The sequence below is a fragment of the Danio rerio genome, chromosome 16, assembly GCF_052040795.2.
Source record: "Danio rerio strain M-AB ecotype USA chromosome 16, GRCz13ab, whole genome shotgun sequence".
In the NCBI taxonomy this organism is placed as follows: Eukaryota; Metazoa; Chordata; class Actinopteri; order Cypriniformes; family Danionidae; genus Danio; species Danio rerio.
The window spans coordinates 46,325,935-46,342,636 of NC_141036.1; the positions used below are offsets into that span (position 1 = coordinate 46,325,935).

General features: G+C 35.1%; 1 protein-coding gene across 2 annotated transcripts in view; it reads right to left on the reverse strand.

Annotated features, from left to right (window-relative positions):
• The window catches only part of si:dkey-22o22.2, a 304,899-nt gene that overhangs the window by 68,492 nt on the left and 219,705 nt on the right, over positions 1–16,702 (reverse strand). For both annotated transcript variants that reach the window (XM_087287665.1, XM_087287664.1), the window contains exons 9-12: positions 14,848–15,016; positions 13,711–13,881; positions 12,757–12,929; positions 5,504–5,671 (exon numbers count right to left, since the gene is read on the reverse strand). In XM_087287665.1, coding sequence (XP_087143791.1) covers positions 5,504–5,671; positions 12,757–12,929; positions 13,711–13,881; positions 14,848–15,016 — 681 coding nt within the window. The remainder of the gene's footprint in view (positions 1–5,503; positions 5,672–12,756; positions 12,930–13,710; positions 13,882–14,847; positions 15,017–16,702) is intronic.

Sequence of the window (16,702 nt, forward strand, 5' to 3'; positions counted from 1 at the left end):
CTGCATTGAGGATTAAATACAGTCATTTACATCTGAGAAAATTTAGTTCAAAGCCAAACCTGGTGTAACTAAGAAAACAGTGTTTGTTGCACTGTTATGAATAGTCTAGTATGATAGCATCCTCCTTTCAGCATATTCCCTTTCCATCATGGGTCAGTCTAATGTGATATAACATTAAATAATGGACTTTTATAAAAGGTAAGTAAAGAGGTAAAGAAAGAATCTGTATTGAAATATGCAGCATGCGGCATGTGGAACAGTACATTAGGACGATATTAATTTTCTTTGACAGGGATGCTAACAGTAGCCCCCAGAGGAGAGCAGTCTGTCAGGAGATGAATGCAGTTAACCGAGCTTCATGCTGATGGTAAAGTCTCAGCCAATTAGAAACTACTATGCAACATGCCATTTTAGCTCTTTTGCCATGAAAACAGTACGTAGATTCAAATAACACAAGCTGATTTGTTTCCGAGATCTGCTTACAGTAGTCTTTTCTGATACCTGAGCTGCATTCTAATGGATCAGTAAACAATGACTTGAGTGCCACACAAATAACAATCCTTACATGCAATGCAAAGGGAGGCTGACATGAGGCTGACATATGCGTATTTCTGTGAACTGTGAAACTAAAACTTCCTTTATTTTGGCATGTAAGAGGTATGATTGTTCTAAAAAAAAAGTCCTGCAAAAAAAGTCCTGTCCTTGTTTTTGTTTTATATAAGCAACTTTAAAAATTAAAGACCAATAAAAAATTATATAATTATTTTAATAATTTTACAGTTTCCCATTTAACAATTTAAATAAATTCACAAATTCTAATGCAACATCTGCTATGTTAGCTAAATTGTGCATAGACAATTTAATATCTAATCCTGGTGCTAACGAACATTGCCAATATTACAAACAAAGTTGGGCAAGTTACTTCCAAAATGTAATACATTAAATATTACTAGTTACTGTACATTTTTTTGTAATTAATTACATTACGATCTTAACATTTCAGAAATGCATATTTTGTATAAATTTTTTGTTACTTTAACCAAAATAACCACAGAAGTATGACTACATTTTCAAAAGTATGTCTGTTTTCAAATATATTTAGCTATTGATCGTAATTATTCAGAGATTTTTGTGAGCACAAAGAGTCTGATATCAGCCAGTACTCCACACAAAGATCTCATCATTTGACATCTTTTCTTTAAAATATTAAAAATATACATAGCTTTGCGTGTATGACTATGACTGTGTACTAACCTTATAATTCTACCTGTTAACAAACCAATAACTAAGACTTTTAGCTCAGTAAACTACTAATTAGCTGCTTATCAGTAAGCTAGTCGTTGGGTATCAAGGACTATAGAATACTCACATGTCACTCATATCTCTTTGAATGTGGAAAAGTTTAACTGTCAATATTGCGAATAATGTCCCGCTTACTAGTACAGGAGCCAATCCTCAAACTCTTTATGGCAAGTAAAGCCAGCCTTTTAGTACAGGAGCCAATCATCGATTGCTCTAGGCTGACGATACTTCAGGGGAGGGCCTTGGACCAGACGTAAGTTTCTGCAGATTTTGTGCGATTTAGACGTTAAGCAATGAAACTTAGCAGATGTTTATTTTAATGGATTATCCCTAATATGAAATTCATTCCTAAGCTTGGCAAGCAGTTTTGGAAAATTTAATGTTTCCCCTTTCAAACAGAATGCCCGAGCATACTGCCCGAGAGGTTTTTCAAAGGTGGCCGTCAAGTGAAATGACTTGCCTTAAAGGGACTTTGTTGGGCATTGGGTAGGATTAGCGATGTAGAATAAGATCATACCTAATAATAACTAATAAACAGCCAATATTATATTAATAGACAGGTATCAAGACAGTAGTTAAAAGTGGAAAATGGTGTTTAAACTGAAGTGTTACCACAGAAGTTTATCAGTGGCCAAAACATCTGTCCTGTCCCACTTTCTAAAATCTTTAAATACTCAAATTGTAAGCCAATCATACCAGTGAGCATTTACTTTTAAGTCTACAGTCCACCACACGTAATTAAACAGTATATTTAAAACAGGACAAAACCATTTGTATTTAAAAATCTTGATAAGACAGTACAAAATAAAAAGGCAGCCCATGACCCCTTTAAAAAAGGGAAGAATGGAAGAATGCAACTTATGTGCATGTGATTTAAATATTTCAATTATATTACCAAAATGTTCCCAGTACTGGATTATGGCTGGAATGGCATCTGCTGCATATATAATATGCCAGAATAGTTGGTGGTTCATTACGCTTTTGCAACTTCTGATAAATAAAGAACTAAGCCAAAAGAAAAATTAATGAATTAATGAATGAATGTTACAAAAGTGACCAAGAAGTGGTCGATTTGGAAGATTTGCCTTAAAAGAGCGTATTTGTATTTGTGCGTACAGTATCTCACATCATAATCTATGGAACTTTTCCAGTCAACCAAAGTTTCTTTATTGTGAAAAAAAGATTCTTTGAATTCTTGAAATGTTCTTCTCACTAAGAAAAAAAGCACTGCTATGAAATCCCCTCTTTATTTTCAAAAGTGCATTACAAACCCTGCAGGTCTTTACAAACAGGTTAGCAAAAACGACTAGCCAAGCAGTCCGCACACTAAAACCCATGCAGACGGAACCACCCTTTACAAGCCAGCGGGGAAAGAAGGTATTTTAAGATCAAACATCCCACCTAAGCCTATTTTACATCCTGTGGCAACGTGAAGAGGAGAACATCCCTGCCACAGTTTGAGCCACCGAGGACTGCAAAGACAGATGCGGAGCTTCATACAGATTGCAGAATAGCTGGCAGCAGCCCAAAGAAGCCGCTGATGTCAGGGAAACACAGCAGAAGTCCTCCTGGCGCTCTTTGCTGGAAAAAAAAATCTGCTGTATGTGAGGAAAACGGACTCCGAGGACTGGCCTTTTCGCCTCTTTTGAATGAATTAGACTAGAATGTTCAGACAAGCAGTCTGCTTGAGTTTGCCGGACAGATGAGGTTGTTTGTGGATGCTGATCTTTCTGTGGGTACAAGCTCCCAGACAAATGTAAAATGTGACAGCGAATGAAACGGGCTGAAATAGCAAACAAGATGAAGGTTGGATAAGATGTGACAAGCCTCGGCGGTGAGGAAGTCACAACACTCTACCTCCTGCTTATCAACAGCACAACCAAAGCAAGAAGCATTTTGAGAGAAAACCACTACGCTGTTTAAATCAATCAATAAAAATAAAAGAGTAAGTGTGAAAACCTGGAGAAATACATCAGAAGAATCATAGATGTGATCTTGACACAAATGCTATTACAAAACATCTTAATTAAGCTCATTTTGGTTAAGGGCAGCATACTGCATTTGTTTTTGGAGAAGAAAACAATCCCAGATTGCAGTGCGTGATAAGCTGAGAGAAAATTAACTCAGGTCGGCAGATGGAGATTGATTACAATGCTTATAATCCATTCAGTATTGAGAACTACTGATGAATCTATAAATAATTATAAGGACAGGCCCCAAATGTTTGTGTACTGTATGTATATTTATGTGTCTCTCACATTGTTTGCAATAAAATCAACTGTCAGCTGTGTTCTGAGTGCACTATTTACATGACACACATTTAAGTTGGCACTATGTAGAGCCTTTCAAGAAATCTATGTAAGCGGGGGGAGGGGGGTCATTTCTATACACACACACACACACACATATATATATATATATATATATATATATATATATATATATATATATAGAAACTACTAGAAGTGACAGCAGGGGTGAGGAGATGGGGGTAACATATGCAAATATGGTAATGTGTGGAGCCCAACATTTGGTGCTACGCACTTGAATGGAAATAAAAACACTAATGATCTTATCTCTCTTTTTTTTATCTTTTGGGAACATGTACCATATAATAATATGATAATAAGAAATCTTTCTTTTTTTGCAACAAATTATCACATTAAAATCTCAGAAAATTTCTGAAGCATCATGTGATTGCTAATGACAACTTAAAATCATAGCAATAAATTACATTTTTTGAAAATATAGAAAACAAAGCATTCTTAATATTATTAAACTGTATTTTTAATCAAATATATTCATCCATTTTTTGCATAAGATATTTTTTTTAAGTTTTACCGTCTCCAAAAAAATAAAAAATAAATAATAACTATCTAACTATAAAATATAACTACAAAATAATTATCTAACTATAATCCAACAAATTAGTTCTAATCTAACTATATCTAAAGAGTTATAATTAAAAAACTGCATGATCTGACTGGAAGAAAAGTACATTTTAACCCATTAACTAAAAAAATAAAGCAATCATGACAAACTAGACACATTTCTAGTTTACGTATTTCATGACTGATTTTTTAAAAGATATTTATGAGCAACAGTTATTCATTAAATTGCTACAAAGGATAGTCTAGTTTTAAGGCATTACTTCGCTACAGCAATCCTAGTTAAATCACAAAAATAGTCTAGAAACGTCAAAAGATAACATCAATTCTATATTTAATAAAGAAAAAAAATATATATATCTGAATATGTTTTAAATAAGCGACACGGAGGAGCAGTGGGTAGTGCTGTCGCCTCGCAGCAAGAAGGTCACTGGTCGAGCCTCAGCTGGGTCAGTTGGCATTTCTGTGTAGAGTTGGCATGTTCTCCCCGTGTTTGCGTGGGTCAAAAACCATCAAACCGCTAATACTACTTGAAAATGTGATGTTTATTTTAATGTTGTGAAAAGTATCAAAAATATGGTTCATATCACCCAAACCACACACAGGATTAGGTCACCAATAGAAAATGGAAGGCAGCTGTTGATGTTTGGTACTGCACCCAAAACATACTGAAAACAGCTTTTAAGATATCAACTTTAATTTGGAATATAATTTGTTTGAATATTATTTTATCTTTCATTTTATGCTGTAATGTTTTTTTAATTGGTTTAAACACGTTTTCAATATAAAATATTCAATATAGAATATGAGAAAATGTATACTTTTTAAATTATTTTCATAAACTAAGCATACAGAACTTTTTTCTCTTCTCTACTTTTCCTTACAATGGGACCAAACCTAAACATGTGCACCAAAGCATTAAAGATTTACAAAAATTTAAGTTTAAACAAGTCATATCTGCATCGTTGTTAAAAAATGAGACTGACAGAAGTTAGCTTTAGAAGTTGTACATTGTGGCGAGGAGGGTGTGTCCAGGCTACCCGCAATGGAGAAAAGTAGGGTGGGAGACCGGCGGCAAAGCCATGATTATCACCTGTTTTCCCAAAGTGATTGGGCCAGAGAGACGCTTGAAATGCTAGACGGCGGACCAGAATGAGAGAGATAAGCCTAGAGAGTATGACTGCCACAAGTGCTCCCTTATTTTGAAAATAAAAAACTAAAGACTCCTTGTACCTTTATCGCCGACCCTGCAAATGTTTGACAAATTCTGCCATGCTTAAAGTAAGCACTGTTAAATTATATAAATGCATTACCACTATTTTGGTGTCGCGTGGTGTGTTCTCTGGGATGGTGACCCAATATTCCGCCTGTTCCCACTGCGGGGGCTGGTTGTGCACGTTGGTGATGATGACAGTGAGGTCGACCGAGCTGCTCCGACTCCCTCCGTCTGTAGCGATGATCTGCTGGCTGATCCGTGATGTCTGTCAGGACAAGAGACAGGTGATATAATCCAGCCTAGGGGCTTATCAGTAGACACAGAAATAATACAGGTTGTCACTGATACCGCTGAAGACAGGTGAAGATTTTTGTCAACGGGGGATTCAGAGAAAAGAGAAATCCTTGATACCTCCACCTGAAGAACGGGCCTCCGTTATCCACAAGATGTTTCATATACAGAATAGCAAGTATTTTAAGCAAAGATTTTAGATAGTTGTTTTTTTAATTTGACATTCAAGATTAGGATCTGGGGGGGAAATATGACACTCAAATGACTCCTAACAGCATTTTTTTTCATTATAAGTAAATATGAGTGCTTTGTGGATTTTGCATTTAATTGATGAGAATTGCATTTAATAAGTTGTTTTGAAATAGCTTGGTTTCACAGTTTTGGCCGGGAACATAATACATTTACTTTCCATATAATTCATGATATGAAGAGAAACCAAGTGTTCTTGAGCATCCTGTGCTTTTAAAGGCCCAGTATTGAGACATCATGTCCTGTTTTTGATCCTTTAGATCAAGGGTTCTCAAACTTTTCAGCCTGTGACCCCTAAAATAACAACTCCAGTGACTCACGACACCCACTATGCTCGGAGGTGGTTATAAGCGAACAAATATTGCACACAATTGTGCACACTTACCAATAGGAACTATATGAACAGAAGCATAGTAGCAACACAAGAAAGTGCAACAGTCTTACCATATATTTTTTAAAATCATTTATTCATTTGTTTAATTTAATATTAACCTTACTTAATGAGAATGGTGAGCACAAGACTATTCTTGGTTTTATTTTGGAGCCACTTGGAGATCATCCTCTTTGTTCAGTCGAGGTATTTTAATGTAAGTGCCAAAAAGGTGTCAAAGTTAAATATTGAACCGCAAAATAAATCTGCTGCAACTAACGCTATTGCTGTGATGGTAATCTAGCATAATAACCCCAGGGGTCACAAATAAACTATAATCATTGATAAAATATGATAATTCTAATATTTTAATAAAATATATGAGATTTTTGGAAATCACCAAGCGACCCCTCTTCATTGTCTCACGACACCCCAGCAGGTTCCGACCCCCACTTTGAGAACCACTGCTTTAGATGGATCACTGATCCATATTTCAATCAAACCAGGGAGCCGAATCAAACCTGCCAAGTGTAAACTCACTTTAAAGGGATAGTTCACCCAAAATTAAAAACAACTTCAAAGTTATTCACCCTTATGTGGTTTTAAATAGTTATAAGCTTCTTTCTTCTGTTGGATGCAAAAGAAGATATTTTGAAGAATGCCAGTAAATGAGACCCATTGACTACCCCCCACTACTATTGACGTCAAGAGGTCCCAGTAACCTGAATTCTTTAAAATATCTTCTTTTGTGTTCAACAGAAGAAAGAATCTCAAATAGGTTTCAAACGAGTGAAGAATGAATAAATGATATAGAATCATAAATTTTGGGTAAACTACCCCTTTAAGTCACACCGTGTTTGATTTTAAAAAAAAAGAAAAAAGAAAATGGGTATTCAGAAAGCAGCTCTAAGTTGGAGTCAGCAGTAAACTTTGCTTGACTGGCTCCAAAATGTTGCTGTTTTCAGGTCAGAAAGAGGGAAAGGAAGAGGCAGACAGTTAGAGGCAGACAGAGAATGAGAAGAGGCAGGAATAGCAGCAGGGGGGCAGTTTAAGTTGTCAATCTGAAGACAGGTGAGTTTAGTGTGGGTGACATCTCCTGCCTTTCACCGAGCCTGATCCACTCGGACGTAAATGATGCAAGGTGGTCAGACTGGCTAATGAAAACAGGAAGCAGACTCAACAGTGCATGCATGTGTATTAATGACCTGCTTTTGAGGCAATTGATGCACATTTCTGTCAAAAGCAATGAAAACATAAAATGCAGAGTCGATGTGAGCTCTGCTTTAATAAAGTCTGATCTCTGCTGCTGCATCTGAAGACTGTTATCACTTTTGACTCTATAAACTGGATGTTTGGCATGGTCTGGCTTCCTGTCTGTATTTTTGTATGCACATACAGCGTTTTTTATTGTCAAATCGACCCTGACCTATCAAAGCTTATATATGCAGCACAGAAATGACACAGACCGTTATTTGTAGGAGCAAAGTGAAGACGATGGCATTTCAGCTCAGATGAAACAGCAAACCTTTATACAAGAATAGATTTTTTTTCCGGATATGGGAACATTTGGCCGTGTAGACTTAAAACTACCTGCTTCGAATGTTATCAGACGATTGAATGGGTGTTATCAGCTGATAAATATGCTACTAGTAGGCTCAGAAGGCTGTTATCATTCATCTACATGGTTAATCAGCTATACTAATAGAGAAGACTCCAGATCTGTTTTTACATTACTATGATAAGTGGGGTTGGGGTAGAAGTAAAATACATTTAATGAGAAATGTAATAAATAAATAAATAATTCTCGTTAACTTTCGGCCACAATGACATATGATTTTAGCTGATTAACCATGTTGATGGATGATAACAGCCTACTGAGCCTAATCGAAAGTGCAAGAGGCCCCTACTGGCCCATATCTATCTGCTGATAACCACTGACGGCCATTCAATCGAGTGATAACATTTGAATCGTCTTGTTAAAACACACTTTTCAAACTCTTACTTCTTTATGCTGCTGGTCATGTTGATAATGATGTCATGATAGTAACATATTATTAAAAAAAAGTTGTATGAATTAGGATTTCATTAACATTTTGTTTAAGTCTTTATGAATTATTGTTCATTATTTTATTATTTTTTGTTTAATATTACATAATGAAATGTAAAATTCCTATATTATTATTAATTACTGTGGTCGTAATTTATTACTTTAAATTATTCAAATTATATATTTTTTATTGATAAAAAATGGTTCTAATCCATGATGATAAATCTTGTTTTCGGAAAAAAAAAAAAAATCTGAAGACTTGGCAACAATTTACATTACAAATTTAACTTACATAAACCTGAGATATTACAAGGTGCAAATTTAGTCTTCCTTTACTGTTCATAATATAGTCACAATATGTTATCTCCGGCAAATAAGTATTATTCAAGTTTATAGTTTTGTTAGTCTTAATTATTTTTCATTATTTTATTAATAATACATAATAAAATGTAAAGGTCTTGTTTTATTATTAATTACTGTGGTCGTAATTTTCAATTATTTTTTATATTTATTATTTAAAAAATGGTTTTAGTCTGTGTTGATATACCTTGTTCTCGGCCCAAAAAAAATCTGAAGACTTGGTAATAATTTCCAAAACAAATAAAAAAAAAGGCAAAAGTTGAATAAAAATCAGTTAAAGAAAAAAATGCATCACAAAGTAAAAAGGACATTATGCCAGGTGAAAAGAAGACTAAATGTAAAGAAAGAAAAAGAATGACATTTAATAAGAAAATGAATAATCACAATACATTTTTAATAAACTTCAAACTCCCACCTGAATAAAAGAACTCATTACCATGTTTATGCTTATGATAACTGAACGCTGTACCTCCACATAGAGTATAAGGTGTGCTTGGATATATTTAGCATCTCTTTTGGTCCCTACCAAGTTTAATATGCAAAACTCTGAGGATTTGAACAGAGAACAAAGTAAGATCTGGTCTCTCTGGAGGAACATAAGTGAGAATATGCAGAATATGAAGCACATATGTGAGAAAAAAGTACCTGTACTACAATAAGCAAGCACTATTGAATCTTCTCAGTAGCGAATGTATGTATATGGTCTCTACACATAGTGCGCATGTGTGTTTCAATAGCTATATTGTAGGGACAAAACTAAGGTTGGCTAAATCTGATGAACTTCTATATCAGGGGTGCTCAACCCTGTTCCCGGAGATCGACCTTCCTGCAGATTTCAGTTGCAACCCATATCAAACACACCTGCCTGTAATTATCAGGTGCTGTTAAGGTCCTATTTAATTGGTTCAGGTGTGTTTGATCAGGGTTGGAGCTGAAATTTGCAGGAAGGTCGATCTCCGGGAACAGGGTTAAGCAGCCCTGTTCTATATTATGATACACTCACCAACCTCTTTATTAGGTGCACCTTACTGGTGCCTTACTGGTATCGTCTTGTCCATGTCTACGTGCCTAAATACATTGAGTTGCTAACATGTGATTGGCTAATCAGAAATTTGCGTTAACAAGCAGTGTACCTAATAAAGTGGCCGTTTAATGTATATAATTTATTTAATATATTAATGTATAATAAAAAAACATCTATAGGCCAATTTTTCACAATATTTCCAGCTGCAAAATGTTTTCAATACTATGGCACCAAGTATTGCTTTTTTTAAGCATAAGACCCAAATTTGATGGGCATTTGGTAAATGTAATTTGCATAAACCTGAGATATTACCACCATAACTGTTAAGGTAGAGTTGTGGCCATTCTTTACTATACTGTACATAATATAGCCATAAAATATTCTCTCAGGCAAAGAAGCATTATTCAAGTTTATAGCTGTTTGACAGCTGTATGTGTATTTATGGACTAGTTGTAAGTTGTTGCTATTCTGTGATTATATCAGCAGTTCTTAAACCAGCGCACTGCATATTTTGCGTGTCTCTTTTGTTTAAAACACCTGATTTAGATATACAGATCATTAGAAGAGTGCACCAAGAATTAACAACATGTTCCCTACATAGTGTTCACTGCTCTCTACCTCCTGAACAAAGGGAATGGACAAAACTCGCATTTAAAAAATATTTTTAAGTCACCAATGAAGTAAATAACACAAAGTTTTTTTCCGCAGACTGACTAAAGTTTTGCTTAATAAGGGGGTATTCATTTACATTTACATTTTGTCATTTAGCAGACGCTTTTATCCAAAGCGACTATTCACATATCACGTCTAAAACCGAGTGGAAAACACGAGATGGTTCGCTTCATTCACCAATTTCAATGCACTACTGAGCTTGTGCTGCTGAGAAACCACCATTGACAAACTTTTGCTGCAGTAGTATTTAAAAAGCACCACAGTGTTTTGGGTGTTCTGCATTTGTCTGAGGCAATTGCTCTACTATTATTATTGGAATGTGTAATACACACAAAATGTGAAGCTAATTGTCACATGATGAATGGTGCACTTGTGGCATTCTGAAAAGGTGAGATATTTTCAACACGCTGCACTGTATAGGCATGCCTTAAATGGCCGCAATGGCACAAAACTGAGTGTGCAACAGATGCAATATGTGAAAACTAACGCCCCATTCACACAGGGCGTCAGCGTCAATGCTTCCCATTCTCTTTGAATGGGTGAAGTCAGGCATTGCTGAACTGCATTGTACATCCGTCGGCGCCGCTTCAGAGGCTTTGCTCGCAGCCAAAGTTGGGACTAGCCAATCAGATTTCTGTATGCAAATGCACCAGCCAGACAGTGGCCTATTGCTGACTGAATTTCATTGGCTGACACTGCTATGACGATCGCGGCAGCCCCAATTTCAGACATGCCTTCAGTCAAGCAATGATGTTGAAGTCCCGTGGGCGTAAAGGTACGTTCACATCAAGTATGATAACAATAAATGTAACAATAAATATATTTGTGCCCACACAGGCGATTGATAATGATCTGTTTATTTTTAGATTATGCTTTGATTCGGCATTATACCTTGTAACTAGCAGGCGTTCTCAAAGTGCTTCTGCCACATCTTAACACACTATTGAACTTGTGATGTGTAATTAAATCTAATCAAACAGTGAATTTAGCAATCGTAGACAACACAAAGAGCCTTATTTTACACCCAGCGCAGTAAGGCACAAGACGTGTTTGGCGTGATTTGTTGCTAATTTCAGTCCAGCACAACCCTAATTTTCACATTTCGCGCCATCTTGTTTAAACAGCAAATCCATTTGCACTGTAGACTCATGAGTGTGCCAGTCTGTAAAGGAGGTGGTTTAGATTTGTCCACCTGTCGGGTTTTTGGCATCACCATATGGGGCATAAGAATAGGATGTGCGTTTGGATATAACTTAGTTTTTTTAACCACACTGCAATATTATTGTTAATTTATTAGTTCGCTGGAAATTAGAACTGAATTTAGAAACAGTTTTTGAACAAATTTTTGCGCTTAACAAGCTAAATTAAATATGTAGGCTAATGGATGTCTTCAGTGGAGTGCATACAACACCATTTCCTTATCCACGAAAGTAAAGGAGTGAGGTAAAGAGTAAAAGTAAAGAGAAAATTAAGAGGCCAAATGGAGGAGGTTCGTTCTTTTTCCTCGCGCAGATACTCTGTTAAAATGTTTTCTCCCTAATAAACAGTTTTTCCACTTACATAGTTCACTATGTAAATATCATATGCGCCATGTCGTGGCGAAAGTGACTCTTAAAGGTTATGGGAGATGAGATTCTGATTGGTTTAATGCATGTTATGCTCAAAACACACACATAACTCATTAAGAGAATAAGCACAACCCTGTTAGACCACGCACTACAAACCATATTTTTCCATCCTTAAAATAGCAAAAAATGGATTCAGACACGCCTTTAATGCTTTTGCGCCATGCACTTTAGACTTTGCGCCTAGATCGTTAAATTAGAGCCCAAAGACACTGAAACTAGCGCTAGATTCTTGCAGTACTTTTATTTTTATACTTCAATTCGCGAGCATGACTTTATTAAGTTACTTATTTTTAATCATTATTTCTATCGATATAACCAATTGTTTCTATGATAGTTGTTCTTATATAATCTTTTAAAAAAGGGCTTAACATCAAGCAATGTGCTTCTTGATAGTGTTGTCTGTATCTTTATATTGCACAAATGGATTCTGACCGGCTGTTCGCGTTTTATTATTCATCAGCTAGGAAAAATCATTCTGAAAGTAATAATTATCCTAACGATATCATTCCTCTTTATTGTTGTAGTTGAGGAGTGAAGTATGCTACTCTTTAAGACTGTGAACGATTTCTAAAACGAAATCTTTATCCTTATAGTTATCGTGCCTATTTATTGGCAAGAGCCAAAGGTAGTAATACGCTTTGCCTGTATATGTTTTTTGACTTTATAAGTAAAGATGTGTGCAGGTGAGCGGGTGCATTCTAAAGTGTACCTGTGAGATGGGTTGGTTGACGTAGATCCATCCTGTGCTGGGGTTGATGTGAAAGTAAGCCGGATTCTGCTGGGACAGGGAGTATGTGATGGCCGAATTGGTGCCCTGATCGTCATCATGAGCTGCGGCCCTCAAGAAACTAGTCCCAACTGGCGTGTCCTCCCGCAAGAAGTCTGGCATGGGAAAGGTTAACACAGACGTCAACAAAAACCAATAACAACAGTCTAAAAACAAGAAATGTCTTGTGCTGTTAAAATCTATGTGTGGTGAAAAGGAATGTGCGTCCCAGAAAAACGTTTCAATCCTACCCTTTAATTGTTAATGAGCTTTCCCAGTAGCACTTTCAATGTGATGAAAAGCGTTTCTGACATCAAACTTGCTCAAGTTATATTTGCAATTATAAATACCCCCCCCCCCCCCTCGGAAGATTTCACACACTTTTCAGTAAGCTTTCCAGGATTGCATCCAGATTGCATGTAAAATGAATGGTGACGTGTTTATACCGCGTTCAAGCGCATTAAAGCTCACCTTGCTTAGACTGTTATGCATTTTTAATATCGTGGTTAAATGTGTATTGACCACACTCAGGATTCCAGGACTTAAGAATTTGTTAAGCTTGCAAATCCTCACTGCCATTAAGTGCAATGTTAAAGGTCTGTGTATAAATGTTTAAAGAGTCTACGTATAAAACTGGGGACTATGACTTCTTGCTATGCTATCACTCTTTTATATATGCTAAGGGGTGGAGGAACTGATTTTAAGTATGGCCAACAAATACAATCAATTCAGGGGACCGTTTAGAAGATTTCCTACCTACTCATTTCTATATAACACATAGCACTTTACAGTTTTATTGTAGGACTTATATCAGAGCAGCACACCGCCTTGCACAAATGCTAACATCAACAACAAATTGACCTGGTCTTTAATAAGGGTAATAAACACAGTACTTACACTGGTAGCGGCTGTTCTCAAACTTAGGGTCATTGTCGTTCTGGTCAGCGATGAGGACGGTAATCTGACAGATGCCGATGAGCGGCTCTTGTGCTTGGTCTGTAGCCGTGACTGATAGAGTATACTCTCGCTGTTTCTCCCGGTCAAAACTCACTGCTGTACTGATCACACCTGCGCAACACATACAGTGCAATGCACATATTTGTTTTTTTTGTGGTGAAAGCTTATTTTATATATTTTATGACAAGCTTGAATTCCCTAAATAGCATTTATTGGTTTGAATGCTTGGATACAAGAATTTCATCTGTACAAATAAGAATATTCTTTTATCAATGTATCATTTTATTTTTTTTAAACATGAAAAATAAAAATAATAATCTATATATATATATATATATATATATATATATATATATATATATAGATTACATTTTACTTTAATTAATCAATATTTTTATTAATTAAAATAAAATAAAATTAAGGTGAGAAAAATTTAAAAAGAAATAAAATTAAATAATATTAAAATTTAAATAAAGCATAAAATCAATACAATAAAATAAATAAAACATTAAAAATAAATAAAATATAAAATTAAAATAATTAATAAAAATCATCAAAAATTTTATTATTATAATATTAAAATGCTAAATTTAAATGAAGAATAAAATTAATTAAAAATAAAATAAAATATAAATAAAATATGAAACAAAATATAAAATATAAAACCATATAAAATAAAATATGATAAAATATAAAAGAAAAAAAAAAGCCAAAAATAAAAGAAAAAAGTAAGAAAAATTAAAACATGAAAAATAAAATAAACTAATAAAATATAGACGAATAAAATAATATTAAAATGAAAAACTTCAATAAAAAATAAAATAAATAAAAATAAAATTAAGGTGAGGAAAATGAAAACATAAAAAAGAGAAAAAATAAATAAAACTCCCACATATAAGACATTTTAAAACAACAGGCTGATACCGATTACTGGCTGATTGGTGGATCAGTACATCTCTAATTTAAGTAGTTTTAGAAATTAATAAAATGTATTTTTATCAAACAATGTCCAACAATACAGAAATTAACTTTATTTACCACTCTAATATGTGTACTCAATTATCTGGAAGTATGTACCTGTATCAGGGTTTATAGTAAACCCCGGTGAGGCTCCGTCCCTCTGCATTATCCCATACTTGACTTCCCCGTTGACCCCAGTGTCGGCATCATGAGCCTGTACCCGCAGGACAAAGGTGCCCGGGGGCTGATTCTCCAGGACCAGCGCATTTACACTGTAGTTGTGGCACTTCAAAAGAACACATCCAGAGTTTTAGACACAGACAATCCATTGCTAGAATTATGTTGAAGAACAGGCCAATATCAAGATCTTAGAGAAACGGTAAACACTATACAAGATACTTGACATATATCAAAAATCGAAAACAAATAAAATGTGAGAGCTGAAAATGTAAAGGGTACCTATGATGAAAATCAACTTTTGTAAGCTGTTTGGACAGAACTGTCTGTATGTATAGTGTGTCCGCTGTCATATTGGAGTGATTTAAACACAATAAGTATCTTTTTTTTATTTTTCTGACATTAAAATATCCAAATCCCAATGATTTTGAGGCCCACTGCAAGACAACATAGGAGTGCCGGGTTTTCCCCACCTACTAAATTGATTGACAGGTGCTATGTCTTCATAATAACATGTATACACATGTCCACAGATTTTTTTTTTTTGTAAAGGAACTGGGATTAAAATACATGTTTTAACTGATTAATCGTACACAACTAATTAATTAAATTAATAAGTTTAAAACGCTTTTAAAAGAGAGCATGTTTGTAATAAAGTCAGTAAAATTGCTACAGTATGTAATTCTTAACTGCTATAATCACCACAGCCGTATGGTGTCAGTAAACACGCATATGTGTATGTGTGTGTGTGTGTACTGTGTGTGTCTCATCGTTTCAGAAAGGCTTGAATAAACTCCAACACAAATACATGAAATAAGCTTACTCTGTATTTTTGACTAATGAGCTGTATTTCAGCTTCATCCGTGTCTGTCTCTATTACTGACTGCTGTTTATATTAGCCTTCTTGTGATTTTGTGAAATGTCAAATATTTCCCATATTATGTTTAACAGAGCAATGAATTTTCAACAGTATTTCCTATAATATTTTTCCTTCTGGAGAAAGCCTTATTTGTTTTAATTCGGCTAGATTAAAAGCAGTTTCTATTTAAAAATAAATTAATTTAAGGTCAATATTCTCAGCCCCTTAAGAATAATTTTTTTGATTGTCTACAGGACAAACCATCATCATACAATAGCCCCTTTAAGACATACAGACCTTTCCGGAAAATTACCGTCAACTTTCCGGAAAGGTCTGTATGTGTGAACAGGCCATTTTTGAAAATACCGGTAAATTTGATCCTGCATTTTTCCGTAAAAAGAAGTTGTACTATTACCGGTAATTTGCCGAAACGCTGCGCTGTGTAAACACAGAAGGAAAATAGCCGGAAAGAGCTCGTTCACGCTTAGAAAGCGCTGACGTGAGACATCTACTCCAATCAGTACATTCAGAAGCATTTACATCTGCACTGTTTATGAAAATAAATGCCTTTGAATTTTTTTTCCAGACAAATTTAGCTGCTATAGATGTTAGTTAAATAACGTTTCTCTTTTCTTTCTTAATGCCCACTGCGTAAACAATTGTCGATAAATGGCTTATGATAAACCGCTGTTTGTTTACCTTCAAGCTCTGCTTCAGTTGCTTGACGCGTGTGCATGTGAAGCAGCCGGGGAACACCAGCACACACACATGTACCAAAGTGTTCCTCCATGTTTTCATCGAAGTTGTTCACAATACTTAATCATCAGCAGAGTTTGTAATGTAGACAAATGTTTACAAATACAAGCGCAGCTGTTTTGAGCTCATTCCTGGTTAATGATGTCAGAATTTACAGGTATTTTGGAATATATGTGTGAA